This window comes from Microtus ochrogaster, unplaced genomic scaffold (assembly GCF_000317375.1).
Source record: "Microtus ochrogaster isolate Prairie Vole_2 unplaced genomic scaffold, MicOch1.0 UNK102, whole genome shotgun sequence".
Taxonomy (NCBI): Eukaryota; Metazoa; Chordata; class Mammalia; order Rodentia; family Cricetidae; genus Microtus; species Microtus ochrogaster.
Genome location: NW_004949200.1, coordinates 242,824 through 261,565, shown reverse-complemented (window position 1 = coordinate 261,565; position 18,742 = coordinate 242,824). Strand labels below are relative to the sequence as shown.

Here is an 18,742-nt window from a genome sequence, read left to right as displayed (position 1 = left end):
AATGAAATTTAAAAAAAAGAGAGGGGGCTAGAGAGATGGCTCAGAGGTTAAGAGCATTGCCTGCTCTTCCAAAGGTCCTGAGTTCAATTACCAGCAACCACATGGTGGCTCACAACCATCTGTAATGAGGTTTGGTGCCCTCTTCTGGCCTGCAGGTATACACACAGACAGAATATTGTATACATAATAAATAAATAAATTTTAAAAAAAAAGAGAAATGATAAAGGGGGGAAAAAAGCTGACTGAACATCTATCTATAGAATTCCATTTCTAGAAGAGCAGTGACCAAGGAGAGAAGAGTCTGGTACAGAACCAGCACAAAGTGGACCTTCAATACACAATCGGAGAAATAAACAGGCAACAGCTATTCTTATACAAATATAAAACAACCCAAGACCTCCATAATATTTTGAAATTTAGTACAGACAATGTAGGTTTAACTAAAATATTTCCTTTCTAAAATTAGCAAAAAAAGTTTGACAATGGGTAATTATGTAACACAAGTTAACAATCAGAAATGCCTGTATTAGAATGAAAGAAAGCAGTGAGCAGTAAATTCCATGGCTGTAAGCCTGAATTAAAACCTACTTAAATGTGATCACAAAAATGATTTCCTTTAAGTAACATTTCTTTCTCCCAACTTTCCAAGCACTGAACTCAATTTACATATGTAAAAACTGAATCACTGAGATTAAATAACTTAAATATTTTTTATTTGTTTTAAAAAAGATCTGATATACTTTTCAGTTCAACAAAGTAATTCTGGGATGTACTTTACAATGTGTGACTAAAAAGACTTGGTTTAAAAAGTAATAATAATAATCAATAAGTACAATTTATTTAAGAAATTTCTAGGGGGCTGGAGAGATGGCTCTGAGGTTAAGAGCACTGGCTGATCTTCCGGAGGTCCTGAGTTCAATTCCCAGCAACCACACGGTGGCTCACAATCATCTGTAATGAGATCTGGGGCCCTCTTCTGGCCTGCAAGCATATAAGGAGGCTGAACACTGTGCACACAATAGATAGATAGATAGATAGATAGATAGATAGATAGATAGATAGATAGATAGATAGATAGATAGATAGATAGATAGGTCTTTAAAATAAAATAAATTTCTGAACTGTCACTCTGTATGTTTTCTTTTTGAGTCTCTGTTTCACCTTTTTATTTTCTTCCATTGTGTGCACTTAAGAACTAATTCTCATTTTTAAATAAATCATTAATATTTTATTTTATGTATGAGTGTTTTGCTTGCATGTTTATCTGTACACCATGTGTATGCCAAGCCCTTGGAAAACAACACAGAGCATTAGATCCCCTTGAATTTGTTACAAATGGGTGTGAGCCACCATGTGAGTGCTGGGAATTGAACCTGGGTCATCTGGAAGAGCAGCCAATGTTCTTAGCGGCTGAGTCATCTGTCTAGTTCCATAGCTAATTCTATTTTTAGAAAGAAACAGTTTGCAGGGCAATGAAGCAGGAGTAAAACTTGAGCATGTGGTCAGAGGCAGCAATACAGTAAACCCCATCAAAAGAAAAAAATCAAATACTGTAGCACACAGATTTCTTCAGTATTCATATATGTAAAATAGCATATGAAAAGTAGGCCTCGGCATGTCAGAATGCACAAGAGTATAAGACACACTGTGAAAGGAGGTAAGCAGGATCACACCACCTCAGTGCCTGCTCCTGTCCATGCTGCATGAGGAAGGTAAGTAGCAAGTGTCACCTTACCTAGCACATCCAAAAAGACAATCCTACCACTGCACCATCTTATACTACACCATTCAGTTCACTACCAAATAATTTCCATGTAAGTACACAAAACTCAAGTGGAAAATAAGATTTATAAGGGACTGACTTAGGGGACAAAAGCAATTCCTAATGACTTCTTTACTGACCTCAAATAAAGCAAGGAATAAAAACAAAGGAAAACACAATAATAGAAGGGCTGAAGAGATGGCTTAGTGGACAAAGTGTGTACTGAGCAAGCATGAGAAACCAGGCCTGAAGATCCAGCACCCATGGGTGCACCTATAATCCCAATGATGGGGAAGTTGAAATGGAAGAATCCTGGTGGCTAACTGGCCAATCAGTCTAACCCAATTGCCATTCTCCAGGAGAAATCCTGCCTTGAAAATTAATCAGCAATTTTTAAAAGCTAACGAATATAGAAAATGACACCCAACATCAGTCTCTGCCTTTACATGTGCACACACCATGCACACTAAGATGGGCATGTACACATGTATACAACACACATACATCTGTGCACATGTACAGATATACACACAAAAATACACACACGCCCTTTAAATAAATAAATAAATGGAAAGACCATTAAAAGATAAAAAGAGAAGACAATGGACAAGGATCCAGAAATAAGTATGCAAATCAAAATATGCTGGGGCAATGACTAGTCTACTGCCCTTTGCCCACTCCCAAATTCTAAAGAGTACAACAAAACTATGGACATGGGGTGGTATCATCTAGTTCTATATGCAAGAACAGCAGGAAATTAATTTAAGTGACGGGGAGTGTTTTTTCATTCGTGTATCTGGGATTGCTAAAAACATTTCCTTGAGCCTTTTTTTCCTTATCATCTTTCATTGCCTTCTCAAACACACCCCCAAATTCAAAGACCAGTATAATCAACTTAAATCAAGCAGTCCCAGTAAACAATGTTTTACTCACTTTAATTGCTCAGTCAAAATATTTATTTTTCTAAATCTTAGGAAAAGGCATCAAAGTAAGGTTAAGTGTTCTCCTGAAAGACATCTGACTTGGAAGCATTGGTTTAAATAAAAGACTCCAGGCAGGGTTCAACCTGTGTGCTAGACTGGGTGTGGAAACTTTCATCAAGAAACACTTGAAGCAACCGAAGGCAAAGGATGATTAGAAAGCCTGAGACTCGGTCTAAATACTAGGAGTCCATAAAATCAATAATGACAAACTCAATTCAACCAATTAATGTCAAGCAATACCCAAGTGTCAAAAGACTGCAGAAACCAATTTTTGAACCTGCTGACAATCCTAGTGCTACTAAGTAAAGTCGTAACATTAATCCTCTAGATTTGGAAAGCTCATTTCCAAATAAATTTCATGTTTCCAAACCACCATATGCTGGAACTCTTTGAAATCAGAAACAAAAGTGGGATTTACCAAGGTCCTGTCTTACGGTGGGCTTTACCTTTCTCAGGATGTCATTTCATAACATCTTTATAACCTGATCTTAAATTTTCACATAATATAAAAATTCTCTTCCAAAAAACTTCAAAAAATGAACTACATATAAATATAAGACTGTCTCACTTTTCTCAAGCAGACAGATTCACATCCTTCTAGCTGCTGAGGTAGGTGAGAGCAGAAGGCAAGGAGAAAGAGCTATTAACAAGCCCAGGGCTAGCATTAACACTGTACCCTAGACTTGTGCTCCAAGAACCAGTCACCATTCACATACAGTATCCTAGGGATGGTGCCACATACAGTGACACAACTCAAAGAGCTGTGAAGAGAAAATAAAATTTAATATAAATGATATGGCTAAGAATTATTTCTTCTAAAATAAATACAAGAGGGTCACACATAAGTGACCAAAGCTAGGGTGATATTTAAAAGGGTTCATTTCAATGCCAATCTCCCTCTTCCTCAGAAAGGCACAATTATATAAATCTCCCTCAGGGATTACAATATGTTAGCAACTTCCACCAAATTGCTATGGCAGTCATTCTTATCTTCAATTTCTAGGTCCCGATATTGGTTCATATCATCTTCTTGCACAAATTAATTTAATCTCCAAAAAGCTGTAAGCAACTTGTCTGAATAGCGAAAGTATTATATGTTTTATCTAATTACGTTTAACTCTATTGTTAACAATTGTTAACATTAGAAGCTGTATTTGGCTAACCAAAAAAGAAGCTATTATCTCTACAAACTTGAAAGCAGCAAATAAAGGCACAAAGAGAGCTAGCATTCCCAAAAATAATTAGCAAATGTAACATTTAAGGAGAGAAAGAAAATGAAACTGTCATTGGTTAAATAGCAATAGCAACTTGACAAGTGTGGCCTACTTGCTGAGATTTGCTTCCAACAGTCTTTAAAATTTTGACTTAATCCTTCTAAAATCAATTGCAAGACTTACATTGGTAATATATGGTTCTATAGCTTGAGCAGTCCTCTTCAGCAAAGCTTTTGCCAAGTCATATGCTTGCTTGTTTAAATTCTGGAAAACACAAACAACATCAGTATTATTTATATATTATAATTATATATATATATATACACATATATATGTGTATATATATATATAATTATATATTTTACAAAGCTAACTATGCTTGTATGTCTGCAGTGGTGGGATCTTGTAGGTGCTGGGCTTACTGAACTCTCCCACTGAATTATAACCCGAGCCCTGTTCCTCATCTATGAAAAGCAAAATATTATTTGTATATTTAAAAGCCTCTTAGATAAATGGAATGAGAGAGCTATCCATAAAAAAAATAGAAAGTGGGGGCTGGAGAGATGGCTCAGTGGTTGAGAGCATTGCCTGCTCTTCCAAAGGTCCTGAGTTCAATTCCCAGCAACCACATGGTGGCTCACAACCATCTGTAAAGGGGCCTGGCACCCTCTTCTGGCCTTCAGGCACATACACAGACAGAATATTGTATACATAATAAACAAACAAACAAATAAATAAATATTTAAAAAAATAGAAAGTGAACTCATTTTTCTTAGAACAATCTGGGCTACTGAATTACAAAATCCCTTTTTCAATCAAAAATAACTATATTCTTTTCAGATTTTATTGATAACATATTAACCATATAGAAATGGTCAATGAATGTTTACTAGATAAAAGATTTAGTCATTCTAAATATCATCCCCAATTCAAACTGGTTCAGGTGAATACAAATAAAGACTGCTACATGCTAGGTCCCAAAAAACAAAAACATAAAAAAAAAAAAAAAAAAACCCACAAAACTTGGAGCGATGGCTCAGGGGTAAAAGCAGTTTCTAATCTTTCAGAAAACCCAAGCTCCTAACACCCACGTCAGTCAGCTCACAGCCCTCTAATTCCAGCACCCGAGAAACAGACGTCCTCTTCTGGCACACGCACACACAAACACATACACACACCTTTTATGCAGTTTGATATGTATGCTTAATTTTAAAGTGATATCTTTAGCTGTAATATTTTTATATAGTTTGGAATAATAATTTTATTTTTCATATGGGTAGTCAGTTACCTTAACACAACTTAGTCTGGTATCTCCCAATGACTTCTAGCACATTCTAAGCTTCTAAAATAACTATGCATTCATTTTTAAACTTTCCATTACTTCCAGATACTCTTTTGTCATTATTGCCTAATTATAGATGAAAGACATGAAAAAGTCTTAACAGAAAGTCCCCCCTTTGTTTACTCTTCTTCAAAATTACTTCGCTATTACTGGTCATTTGCCCCTTTGTGTAAATTTTGGATTCCATTTGTCAAATGAGCTGCTCTATTTTATTATAGATTCATATGCAGAAACTTGAAGTCATCATGACACTGTCTCATATTCTACAAACAGCAAATCTCTCAACATATTAAGACTTCTTTGTGCTTTGTCAGCCAACTACAATGGTTTGATACAAAGGTAATGCATAAACTCTAAGGTCATGTGTCAAACTGCTAAGTATATCGTATATCTGTTAAAGTTACAAAGAAAAACTTGTTATACTAATGGATTTATATCTCTTTTTCTGATTTTTCTACATACTATGTTGTACTTCTCTGGACAGTATCATTTACAAATAATTTCACGGCTTTTCATCTTTCTAATCTTTTTATTTTTTGTCTCATTTTATATATTAACTTACAGCCCCTAAGAGAATCCTGATTAGAAACAACATATCTGTTGTTATTTGAAATAGCAGCAGCATGCCTCACATTGCTAATTCCATTGAGAATATTTCAGGGTCTTAAAGCTGCTTTTTACTTCAAACTGATTAAAAGTTTTTATGGCAAGTTACATTGATTTTTGTTCCTAGTCATAAGTATTGGAAGTCATGAGTATTAATAATTATTAATACTAATAATTATTCTATCATTACCATTTTGTAATATTAGTCTGTCTTTCATATCTAAAATAAAGTCAATTAGGTCATTATCAATATTACTTTATGCCACTCTGGAAGCATCTGTTCTTGTGGGTTAGCTCTAACTAGTTTCCCCAGGAGAACAGTGCCTATGTCTGTGACTGGCTCTCTCCCCACATCCTGTGCTAACAGTTGTGCACTATCTCTCCCTCTCCTACACTCTGGAACTAACTCTGCTGACTATATATTAGACTGCTTGCTCCATGAATAGTCAATGGTCTCCCTGTGGTCAGCTTAGGTTTATTGTTTAAACATGCTGCTGCTAACTTAAATTCTAAGTAGAGTTTCAAGAGTCAACTAATTTTTTATTGCTTATGGCACTGGGCAACTGAGACTCAGTTTATTCTAATTTCAAATATATTCACAGAGATTATTATTTATGTAACTGTCCTTTAATGGTCTTCATATTGCTTGCTCATTTTAACTCTATATTGATATTATCACCCTTTCTCTGATTCAATTTGCTATTTGTCTACTTAATACATTTTTCAAATTATGAATGTACAATTTTCAAGCAATGTCACTATTTCCTATTTCATTTATTTCTGCTCAACTGCTTTTGTTTTACTTATATATTTTATTCTGATAATGTTTTATGACTTCTTTCACTAGGCAGTTGTCATTATAATTCATCAAATTAATGATGCTTGACATCAGGCTTGTAGTATTGTGTTGCAAAGACTCAGTATTTTTATAAACCCTTTGTCTGATTAATAATCACTAGGAAGCACCTTAAGATGACCCAATAAATAGTGAATGTTCATTCTCTTCATAATTCACTAATTTTTGCTTATATATTTTACCAGATAAACCCTGTATTTATCCATTAAAGACTACATGGGACTCAAGATAAAGATCAGGGGCCTGGAGAGATGACTCAGTGGTTAAGAGCACTGACTGCTCTTCCAGAAGACCCCAGTTCAATTCCCAGCACCCACTTGGCAGCTCACAACTGTCTGTTAACTCCGATTCCAGGGGGCCTGACATCCACTGCAAAACAGCAATGGACATAAACTCAAACTAAATAAATTTTTAAGAAAATTTAAAGATCAACTGGTAGAGTGTGTCTATCCAACACCGTAACTAGGTTTGGTGACACACACCAGTAAACCTAAGAGCACTCAAGAGGTTGAGACAGGAAAATCAAAAATTCAAGGTTATAGTCAGTTACAAAATGAGTTTGAAGTCAGTCTGGAAGACAGAAATCCTGTTTCAGAAGCCTACTATGTATATTTGTGTGGAGGTATGCACACTCATGTTCTAGACAGGAGGGAATATATAAACATATGTATGCACATGTATGATGAAGCCAAAGGACAGCCTTGGATGTCACTCCTTGGGCACCAATGATCTCTTTTCTTCTCCTCTTCTACCTCCTCTTTTTTTTTCTTCAGTAGGCTAGGCTAGCTGATTCATCTGGCAACACCTCCATAGCACCAAGATTCTAAGTTCACAACACTACACAAGGCTTTATTTGGGTTTGGGGGATCAAACTTGGGTCCACAATCAATTTGCTAACTGAGCTATGGCCTGTCACTAATATTAATATAAGATGACCTTTTTTTATTTGTCATTGCCTATCAAGTCTTTCTTACAATTTTATAAATCAGCCCTTTCCATGGCTTTATTTTAGCTGTTTTTCTTATTATCATCAACCAATTGGTTTAATCTTCAGCTCAATGTGACAACCTATGTTATGTGGGAAACTCAAGTCATTTATATTGTTAGTCTCTTTCCTCTTAAAATTCTTAAAATTTTAAGAATTCACTTCAGTCCGCATTCAACTAGACCAGTGATTATATTTCACTCCTAATAAGCTTTTCTCCTGATTTTCTTTTCATATTCCCAGCTACTACAAGTTTTTAACTCATATTTTTATTCTATTTTATTTAGAGTGAATGATGTGTATGTACATACACACGCCACAGCAAGCACATGATGGTCAAAGCACAACTTCTGGCAATGACTCTCTCCTGTAGGCCCCAAGGATCACACTCCAGGTCACCAGGCTTTCATTAGTGAGTCACTACAATGACTTTAACTCTTATTTGGATGCCTTCCAGTAACTGAAAATATATTGTATCTTTAATCTGCTTAAGATTTGTTTTCAGCTTTGTTAGAATGTGTTATTCAGTATCATAGCATTCACTAAGCTATCAAAAACTAAAATTATACAAATGACCGAAAACAGAAATTACCCTCCAAAATTGTTCTATCTAAGTTAAGTAGACTAAACTTGTAAGGAGCTAACGAGAAGACTCCAGCTGCTCTCACAGATGAGAGGTCAGGTCCCAGCATCAACTGCACCCTCTAGCCCAGAAAGTGCCTGTTTGTTTTCCCTGACAAATGGACTTTTTCCATGACAACAGCCTGGAGAGACAGAGGCCTGGGATTTCCTGGTAGCAGCTAAATGCAAAAAACAATGACACTTAATCTGTGTCTGGGAAAGCCTTTTCTCCCAGGTATTGGCAGGTTCCAGAGAGCAGCCACCATGGGGAGCCTGTTTTATCAACTCTTGAAAGCCTCCCTCAGATGTCCTGCAGTAGAGTTCACGATACTGGTTCTCCTACCTGATTAGAGAGCTAGGAGCTTGAGACAACAGGCCAAACACCCTGGTGGGTTGCCTCAAAGAAACAGGTCAGAATTTACAGTTCCTTCAAAGAAGATAACAGGAATCCTAATCATGTGGGCACTAAAGGCAAAGCAGGCGCTATGAGCCTCAGGAAGGGAGTACAATATGCTTAAGTGAAGTCAATTCTCTCTCTACCTCCTGCCTTCCTTCTCATGGTTGTTTATCAGTGACAGGTATATAGCTGAGCTGAACAGAATTAGGAAGAGCCAAACCAGACACCTGCATAGCAACAGAATAGATGGAGGCAATCAGAGCCTACATCAACACCTCTGATTTTCCACTTAAATACATCATCTGAATTTTTGAGGTCTAATGTTAACTTGCTGTTGAGCCTGCTTACTTTCACAATTAATAGATTTATAATGTTTTAAAATTTTAGATTAAGAGTTCAATTCCAATGAAGGATTATTTGTGCCAATGTTATGTAACTGTAGACCAAGACACTATAATGCTAGAAAGTCCTTAAATTTAAAGAGGAAAAAAAATAATGTTTGCTTATATTGGTAATTTCTGTTTCCTCTCTCGAAATCCAACCCCTTCTCAATCATACAACTGCCACTCCAACTGCTTACCAGAATCATAGACTTTCAAAGGCAAAGCACACATATAAACACAGGGAAATGCACACATCTTGGTTGACAACCCTCAGGGCAAAGAAAAAAAACAGCACTGGTCTTAAGTTCTCTGTCTCTACATTAGCCTAACTAATCCCGCCAGGCTCCATGTGCAAACACATAAAGTCATATAACAAACAGTACCTACCTAAGCAGCTAGTAATTCACTGCTGTATACAGTGAGGGTTTTGGCACCAGAAAAGTGAGGGTATGACCTCTCCAAGGTATGTTTGAGGGGAAGGTTTCTATTGTAGGTGTGAGGGCCAGTACAGCCAGAGGCATCTCAAGAATCCAGAGCAGGGAAAGAAAGTAGTAGACTGCACGTGGTCGGCAGACTGGACCAGGTCAGGGGAGGAGGGAGCAAGAGGGGTGACAAAGATGAAAGAGAGCAAAAAGAGCACATGGCCAAAATGTCAGGGTTATATAGGAATAAGAGTCCCATGAACTGGAAAGTTTAGGGTAGGGAGCAGAGTGGGAAGAGCCAGGGTGTCAGCACGTATGCTAATAGGTGCCACAGACAGCCATTAGTCCCAAACTTTTGACCCCGGTAAGTGTGTAAAATGCACCCTACACAAAACTCATTGAGCATAAATATTTTATACGAACTAAGTTCATTATTTCTTCATGTAATTGGTGACTATAAAATTTAATGGGTTTGTTATACTTTAAATAATAAGTATCTTAATATTAAGAGTCTACAAAATATTAAAGCAGGATAGATTCTATTTACAACATTAAGAATAATATCTGAATATTAATATAATAGAGTTTAGGCACATTTCACATACCTTATGGGCAGGTACCAGATTTACTAAAACTGTATCTAAGAGCTCCTGAGATACTGTATCACCTTCACAAATGATAGAGCTCATGAGGTCCACCATATGCATATGAACTTTCTGATTGTGGCCATTGCTGAAATTCAAAACAGTTATTTCAAATGTAACTGAGATAGATAGGATACTAGTAAACATACTTTATAAAAATGGCAAGATTAAAACTATATTACTGTCAAACTTCTTTCTCTTTGTTCTTACAGTAACAAAAATTTATTTTTAAAACCATATTACTAAGCTTGGTGGTGGTGGTACACACCTTTAATTCCAGTACCTGGGAGACAGAGGCAGGTGGATCTCTGAGTTTGAAGTCAACCTGGTCTACAGAGAGAGTTTCAGGACAGCTGAGGTTACACAGAGAAACCTGTTTCAAAAAAATCAAAATCAAGGGAGAAAAAAACTATACTAAATTACGTGCCCCTAATTTTAGCTATCTCACAACCAAAGTAGTTAAATGAAAAGCAATCTCAGGTTCATCTTAAATTTAGACAAAGTATTTTAAAATCTTTTAAATTTTATTTCAAACAACCACATATATAAAAAGTTAATAAAAGCCAGGAGTGGTGGTATACACCTTTAATTCTAGCATTTGGGAGGCAGAAGCAAGCTGATCTCTGTGAGCTCGAGGCCAGCCTAATCTATATAGAGTTCCAGGACAGCTAAGATTACACAGACTGCCACAACAACAACAGAAAAAATCAATATAATATGTAAACAAGTAATAACACCAAAAATTAGTCTCATTTGCTCTTCTAACCAATAAATACATAACAATAAGTTCTATCCATTTAGAACTATATATAGAATAAATGTAAATTAATTTATAACCTTAAGCCAATATTTATCACAACAGCGTATGAGGATTCACTGTAAACCAAAAATCTTTACAATTAAGAAGTATTACTCATTTGAAAATAAACTTACTTTATAACTGAGAATAAGGTCCTGTATAGTTGAGTAAAGATTTCATTGCTATCTTCTAACTCAAAGCATATATTATATGACTTAACCCACGCAATGTTCTAAAAGAAAGAAGTAAAAAAGAAAAAAAGCAAATATTTTAGTTGCTAAAAATATACAAGAAAATAAATAAAATTTAAATATCATCTAAAGTTATAATACATTGCTTACCTCAAGTAAATAAAAATACCTATTGAATTGAGGGCTCTTTGTATCTTCTAGTCCCTTTAATTGCCTTGTAATAAACATAAATATATCCTTTAAAAAAAAACAAAGTTTTGCTTAAATTATGAATGCTAAATGGAAATACACATTACACTGGGAGGACTACCTATAGTTAATCACCAACCTTGTAAATATCTAAGGATAAATTGTAAACAACACAAAGAGAAAAGCACAACTTTTTACAGTATAACTTTACATAAAGATCTTACAAAGGAATACAATGTATAAAAATCTTGATACACCTATTATTCTTCACAGGAAATCATTACATAGACTACATGTTAGTGTACAGAAAGAAAATGTTCAACATCCAGCAAATTAAACAAATAGACTTAAAAAGTGAGCCAAAGAAAATTCATATTATTAAAATAAAGGTGTTGCAATAACTGAGAGCTGAGGACTCTCTTGAAAAAGCACAACACATGAAACAACACAATTATATAGCAAGAAAACAATTTAGGAAACAAACTCCCAAAACAAAATTACAAAGTAGCAATAAAACACATCACACACAGAAGCTTAGACATTTAAGAAAGAGAAATGGAATTCAGTTTATCTAGCTTCTTAACCATCATTACATTAGAGTCATTTTCTTTCCTGAATAATTTCTCAATCTCTACCTATTTTTTATTTTAGTTTTTTATTAAATATTTTTCAGTGTACATACCTGGGTCTTTAAAGACAGACAAAAAAGTCACTTTCAGTTAAATTTTCCTGAGTTTCAATCTTTGAAAACTGTGGGAAAACTTAATTAAAAAAAAAAAACTAATAGTAAAAACTAATTCCCCAAAGGAATTTTGCTACCAATCAATAAGAAAAATGTTTCCTCTTTTAAAAGGCAAAAAATATTTGTTTATTATAAATACAGTATTCTGCATGAATGCAACCTGTAGGCCAGAAGAGGGCACCAGATCTCATTACAGATGGTTACAAGATGGCTGTGAGCCACACTGTGGTTGCTGGGAATTGAACTCAGGACCTCTAGCAGAGCAAAGGTCAGAGCTCTTAACCACTGAGCCAAAAAGCAAAAATACTACATATATGGAAATGACTGAGTAATATTTCAAGAAAAACACTTTCTAAAACATTCATCCTTTGAAAATGGCTGCTTTCATAGTAGAAATATATAAAATATAATCTCCATGAATGAGCTTTTCAAACAATCTTTATTGTCTGAAAGAGAGTACTTAGCATACTAGACCTATCAAAAGCTGGAAACAATTGTCAGTTCATTTATAGCAAGCCAAATATCCAATCAGGGTTTCCTCATAAGAGTAACAAACTGAGACTGAATGGTAAAAATGGAGGCTGACAATTTTCTCTTATTCAATACTAAACAATGTGGCACTAATGTAGACAAAAATATGGCCTTGAAGATAATTATAATAAAAACTATCCCATAAATACTTAGAAAGCTTCCTTTAAAACACAGTGACTCTTCAGTTCTATCCCCAAAACAGAAAAAGGGGTATGTAAAATGAGACCAAAAGATTGATTCTAGAGACAGAGAAGCTGGCAGATAGACTTTAATGTTTCAGACAGTCAACACAGACCTTTATCTCATCTATCGGGTACTCCTCTCATAACTGCCCTGATAAAAAGAACAGATCTTTGGTAACACCTTCTCATCACGCCTAAGCCTGGAGCTAGGTTCCTGTCCACAATGGCTGAGAAGCCCACACAAAAGGTGAATAAGCTGCACAGCAGTAGTCTTTATACTTCCTGTTGAGAGAATGTCAACTAAACATCTGGTGAGGAAGAGCCTTGACTTACACGAAACGAATATATCATTCTCTAAACCACTTACATATCATGCAATTCAGTGAAAAGTAAAGTGAAGCAAACTGTCTGCAACTTTTTCTTACAATGGATGATAATCTTACTAAGGAAAGTCATTTTCTGACCAATAGCTTCTAAAATCATTTACTACAATATTTGTCACATAGTCACTTGTTATCTTTTGTACAGTTCTCATTCAGGTTTCTAGTTAGGTAATATCTTTTAAACAATGCACATGGTCTTCATTATAAATGTTCAAAAAGAAATTACTTAATTTCATTCAACTTAATAGAAAAAAGTGTCAATGCAGCAGTGCGCCCCATCAGTACTTGCCTTTAGTTTATCAGGAGATGTGTAAGGAGCCTCAGGAGCATAAATTCTGAAAATATCAGCAAGGCAGCAAGCTACCAGTAAACGAACGTCTTTATCAGGATGCTTGAGGAAAAAGTCAGAAGCAAGATGTAAAGCTAGGTTCAGGTAAAGTTCCTTTTCCTCTTCAGAGTCCTGATCCATGTCCATGAAAGTTTTTACAACCATCTATACATAAAAAAAATCATCAAATAGTCAGATGTTTCCTGTAAACAGTCATGTCGGAAAAAAAAATCATAGCACTTACAAAAAAGTTCACTCAAAATACACTTTCATCAGAAAATTATAAAATGAGATCCTTCTACAAGAAAAGGGTAAACAATTTTTAAAATATAACAAATATTTTTAACCAAGCATGATAGCACATGCCTGTAATCCCAAGACTCAGAAAGACAAGGCAGAAGAATCACGATTTCAAGTTTAGTTTGAGCTACAAAGCAAAACTCCATCTCAAAAAAACTCATTAAATGCTTAATTTTAAAGCAACAGTTCTCAACCTATCTAATGCTGTGACCCTTTAATACAGTTCCTCATGTTGTAGACCCCAACCATAAATTTATTTTATTGCTACTTCGTAACTGTAATTTTTCAACTGTTATGAATCATAATGTAAATATCTGTGTTTTCCAAGAATCTTAGGCAACCCATAAAAGGATCATTTGACCCAAAAACGGGTCACAACCCACAGTTTGAGAATCACTAGTTTAAAGTAAGTATTTGTCATTTGTCCACATCTCTGTAGACCAGGCTTTAAGTTTAAAATTCCCCCTCTGCAGTGGCTATTATTCAGGGTCTGTAGCTGTGGAGACTTGTTTCACTTGCACAGTGTAGGAAGAGCTCTATGGCACTTAAAATCACAGCCCTTTCTTCTCTTCCTAATAGTTCTAGTCCATGAGAATCCTGGTACGAAAATTTCAGTTTCTATCTGTTCTGGTTAATCTTAACATCAACTTGGCTGGATTTGGAATCACACAAAGATACACCTCTGGCAGTGTCAATCAGACTGTTTCCAGAAAGGGTTAACTGAAGACATATGACCCACTACTGAATGTGGGTCCCTGACTGGATGAAAAGGAAAAGCACTGAAGAGCCATATTCATCTCTCAGCTTCCTTACTATGGATGCACTGTGACCAACTGCCTCACCTTCCTGTTATCAGGCCTTCCCTTGCCATATCAGACTGTACCCTCAAACTGTGAGCCCAAACAAAGTTCTTTTTTTTTTAAACATTTATTTAGTTATTATGTATACAATATTCTGTCTGTGTGTATGTCTGCAAGCCAGAAGAGGGCACCAGACCTAATTTCAGATGGTTGTGAGCCACCATGTGGTTGCCGGGAATTGAACTCAGGACCTTTGGAAGAGCAGGCATTGCTCTTAACCACTGAGCCATCTCTCCAGCCCCCCAAACAAAGTTCTTTTCCTAAAATCGCTGTTGTTCAGTATTTTGCCATAGCAACAATGTATTATTAGCCATTAAACTACTTGAGATGTGATTTTTCTATTTCAGTCTACCCAAAAAGACTATAAAATGCAGATTCAAGAAAGAATGTCTGGGGTTTAACAATCTGAGCATGTACTGTTCTTCAGAGGTCCCATATTCAGTTGCCAGCACCCACATCAGGTAGCTCCCAATCACCTGTAACTCCAGAGCCTAAGGATCCAAAACCCTCTTCTGGACAATGTGGGCACTACATTTGTATGTGTGCTCATACCCAGCTTAGAGACACACATAATTTAAAATTTTTTTTAAAAAAACACTCTTTTTAAAGGATGTCAAAGATGTATTCCTAAGAAAAATGCATCCTTTACTTACCATGAAGTAACTAAGTACAGTATACAAAAAATATTTCTAGGTCACAGTAAAACAAAATACAATATGGACATCTCATTGGTTCAACAAGATAACCCATGTATATGTTACTTAGAAATAAGTTGCAAGAAACAGATCTGTCTTCATATGTATTTTTATAGAAGGGAAATTAAAAGCAAATTAAGTGAAAATTTATAGTTTAAATTCTGTAACACTTTTTCTAATTTTAGTATTTTGTAGAAATGATTAGTTAAAGCTGTCCTATCCTTACTTCAACTAAAACTCAACAAAATGTATTACTTCTTCAAATGAGAATGAAGAAAACTGAAGAACCTGAAAAAAACTTGACATTTCACTCTCATGCTGACAAAAGGTAACCATACAGCATCCACTAGGTGGTGCTACACATTCTAAATGTTGAACAGGGCCCACAGAGCATCAAAGCCTGTGGTTTCTCCACTTGCTGGAGGCCCGAAGTTCCAAAGTAAGAAATAAATAATATTATTCACACTGAACACATGGAACAGCCACGGGGACAACGCTGCTAGCAACCTCTCTGCTCTGCCATGCCTGATGCCAAATCCGACAAAACCAAAATAGACAAAACGCACTATTCTCAAGACATGAGCTCTCAACATCTTTGGGCCTAGAAAAAGTCAAAAGAGGGGATAAAGAGTTAGGTACAGAGTTAATTATTTTTCCTTAGAATCTCTTCATATAAGAACGGAAAACAAGCCGGGCGGTGGTGGCGCACGCCTTTAATCCCAGCACTCGGGAGGCAGAGGCAGGCGGATCTCTGTGAGTTCGAGACCAGCCTGGTCTACAAGAGCTAGTTCCAGGACAGGCTCCAAAACCACAGAGAAACCCTGTCTCGAAAAAACAAAAAAAAAAAAAAAAAAAAAAAAAGAATGGAAAATAAAGTGCATTTTGAATAAAATGTTATAGGAAAACTCAGAAATTATGTAAGAACAAAACCTATATGTTAACAAATTATAATTCATAAAGCTTATTATATGTATTTGTAAATAGCAAAAAGTATCATCATCCAAAATTAAATCTATTTTCTATTTCTCAGAGGAGGAGAATGCTAAAAGTCACAGCAGTTGTAAGTACAAAAAATGATGGAACTGTGTACTAGCCAGCTTGCTGATGCTGTAAGCAGCTGACAGTAAAAACACATAATACAACACTGAACATGAAGACAATGAAACAATCAAATTTGTTCCAATCCCAGATAAAAGAATTTTCCCTAATGTCTACTCAAATAGTGTTGCAAATCCCATTAACAATAATCACTAATCCCAGCATTCAGGAATCTTAGGCAAGATTATAAATTCAAGGCCATCTTGGGTTTCATATGGAGTTCTAGGCCAGCCTGTGCTACACAGCAAGAATGGCCTTAAAAAAAAAATAAAAAAAGACAAAAGGGGTTGGGGATTTAGCTCAGTGGTAGAGCGCTTGCCTAGCAAGCGCAAGGCCCTGGGTTCGGTCCTCAGCTTCAGGAAGGAAAAAAAAAAAAAGAATGGCCTTAAGAGGAGGAAAAGAGGCCCTCAGATATAACTCAGATGAGACCTCTAATTTTAAATATATCTGAGAAAATAGTATGCATAAAAGTTATTGTTAGCCAGCTTGTATGTGTATGCCTTCAAAGCATTTTTTCCACAAACATGATAGATATTTACCTATCATTTCTGGGATAAATCAGAAAAAATAAATGTACTGGTTTCACAAAAACTCAACAAGTCAAGAAAAGATAAACATACAGAAAAGTAAACACATCCTACATAAAAAGAGTTGAGCTTGGCTCTACTGAATGAGACAGACACAGTTCCTAATCAGACTGAACTTGTCGGGTGGATGGGTACCTTATCTGCGACAAAGTACCTTCTCCTTCACATAATAAGCCTCTGACAGCTGCACTCTAATAGCTTAAGGAAAAGTAAACAATATCCAGACCTCAAGTGTAGCTTATAGTAGTATTAACATCATGTACATACACATACACCACACAGCAACCTAATATACTACTGTTCTGTAAGGCTTCTGACCCTTCAGTGATGCAAAGTTTTCCAACACTGACAAAAAAAAAAATAACAGATCAGTAAACATTACAGAATGTACATGTTGAAATATTACATATAACTCACTAATAAGTGTAATTTTATGTTTTGTACCAGTTGAAAGAAATGGTAAGTATAATTTTATGTTTTCCATTAGTTGAAAAAAATGAGTATTATAATACTATAGCAGACAAGACAAAAGTCTAAATAACACACACATAAAAGGAAAAAAGTGCTCAAGTGTAAGAATAATCTTGAGCAACTGGTCAACCAGGTTCACATGTACTTTGTCTGTTAATGCTACTTTAAACATTTTAATAGTCACAGGGGCCATTAAAAAAAAGGTGAAGAATTATTCAAATATAATCTAAAGAAACCCTTGTTAGAGGAATGCCTCATGCAAGGTAACAACCCATCTTGGTCTGTTGTGTGCCAGAAGCAGAGATAGACACTAACAGTCAAGCTCTGACTACTCTAAAAATAATGCACCAGGAGGTAAACCTATAGTCAAGGACTCCTATAAATATCTACAAGTTCTTTCCTATACCTGAAGAGTTGGGGCACAGGAGGGGATGACAGTGTGCATCAAACAGGAAGGAAGAGCAGATAACTTGATAATGGACAGTATAAAAATATCATGGAATATGTGTCAATCACTCTCCCAGTGGCAGTGGGGTCCCCACTGTTCTGTACCTGACCTATTCCCACAAACTCTCTCTGTACCATTTGAAGTCTTTAAAATAGTTTTCCCCTTGCAAAGCAAATTACATGGCCCTACATGAAGATCCCCAAAGGAAAGCCCCACTGCCCCGCTGTCTGAACTATACATGTCCACTCACCTTTAAGCGCCTCACCATCTCCTCTTTAGAGATTTTATCTGAGATTTCTTTGACACCAGGAGGGTAAGTAATCTTCCCATCGTTGGTCCTTGTCTTTGAATGAGCCATGATGGAAATGTCCGTATCCCTAAAGCAAGAAAATTATTAGATACAAACTAAAAATATGCATGTACTATAATAAGTATAAAAGAAAAGTTCTTATCCAACAATTTGTAATAGCCTCTTAATTCAGAGTAATTTAGTCATCTAAATGAAAACTAATTAAAATTTTCCAAAATTACTGAAAACAAATTTACTTATTCTATTTCCATTAGGAGCAAGCTATATAATTTGCACTAACTCTCCCCAACAAAACACACAAAATAGAAAAAATACCCAAAATAAATACATGTTTAAATTGGGAAATGGGGGTGAGTATGATCAAAATAAGTTGTAAGAAATTCTCCAAGGAAACAAATATATTAATAAAAAAT

General features: G+C 35.6%; 1 protein-coding gene across 5 annotated transcripts in view; it reads right to left on the bottom strand.

The window, feature by feature from the left end:
* Window positions 1–18,742, bottom strand: part of Pds5b (PDS5 cohesin associated factor B) — a 156,415-nt gene that overhangs the window by 85,871 nt on the left and 51,802 nt on the right. For all 5 annotated transcript variants that reach the window (XM_013355184.2, XM_013355185.2, XM_013355188.2 and 2 more), the window contains 6 exons: window positions 18,270–18,396; window positions 13,522–13,725; window positions 11,356–11,442; window positions 11,149–11,246; window positions 10,177–10,303; window positions 4,143–4,223 (listed from right to left, as the gene is read on the bottom strand). In XM_013355184.2, the coding sequence (XP_013210638.1) occupies window positions 4,143–4,223; window positions 10,177–10,303; window positions 11,149–11,246; window positions 11,356–11,442; window positions 13,522–13,725; window positions 18,270–18,377 (705 nt within the window). In that variant the 5' untranslated portion in view covers window positions 18,378–18,396. Of the gene's footprint in view, window positions 1–4,142; window positions 4,224–10,176; window positions 10,304–11,148; window positions 11,247–11,355; window positions 11,443–13,521; window positions 13,726–18,269; window positions 18,397–18,742 lie in introns of those variants that run through there.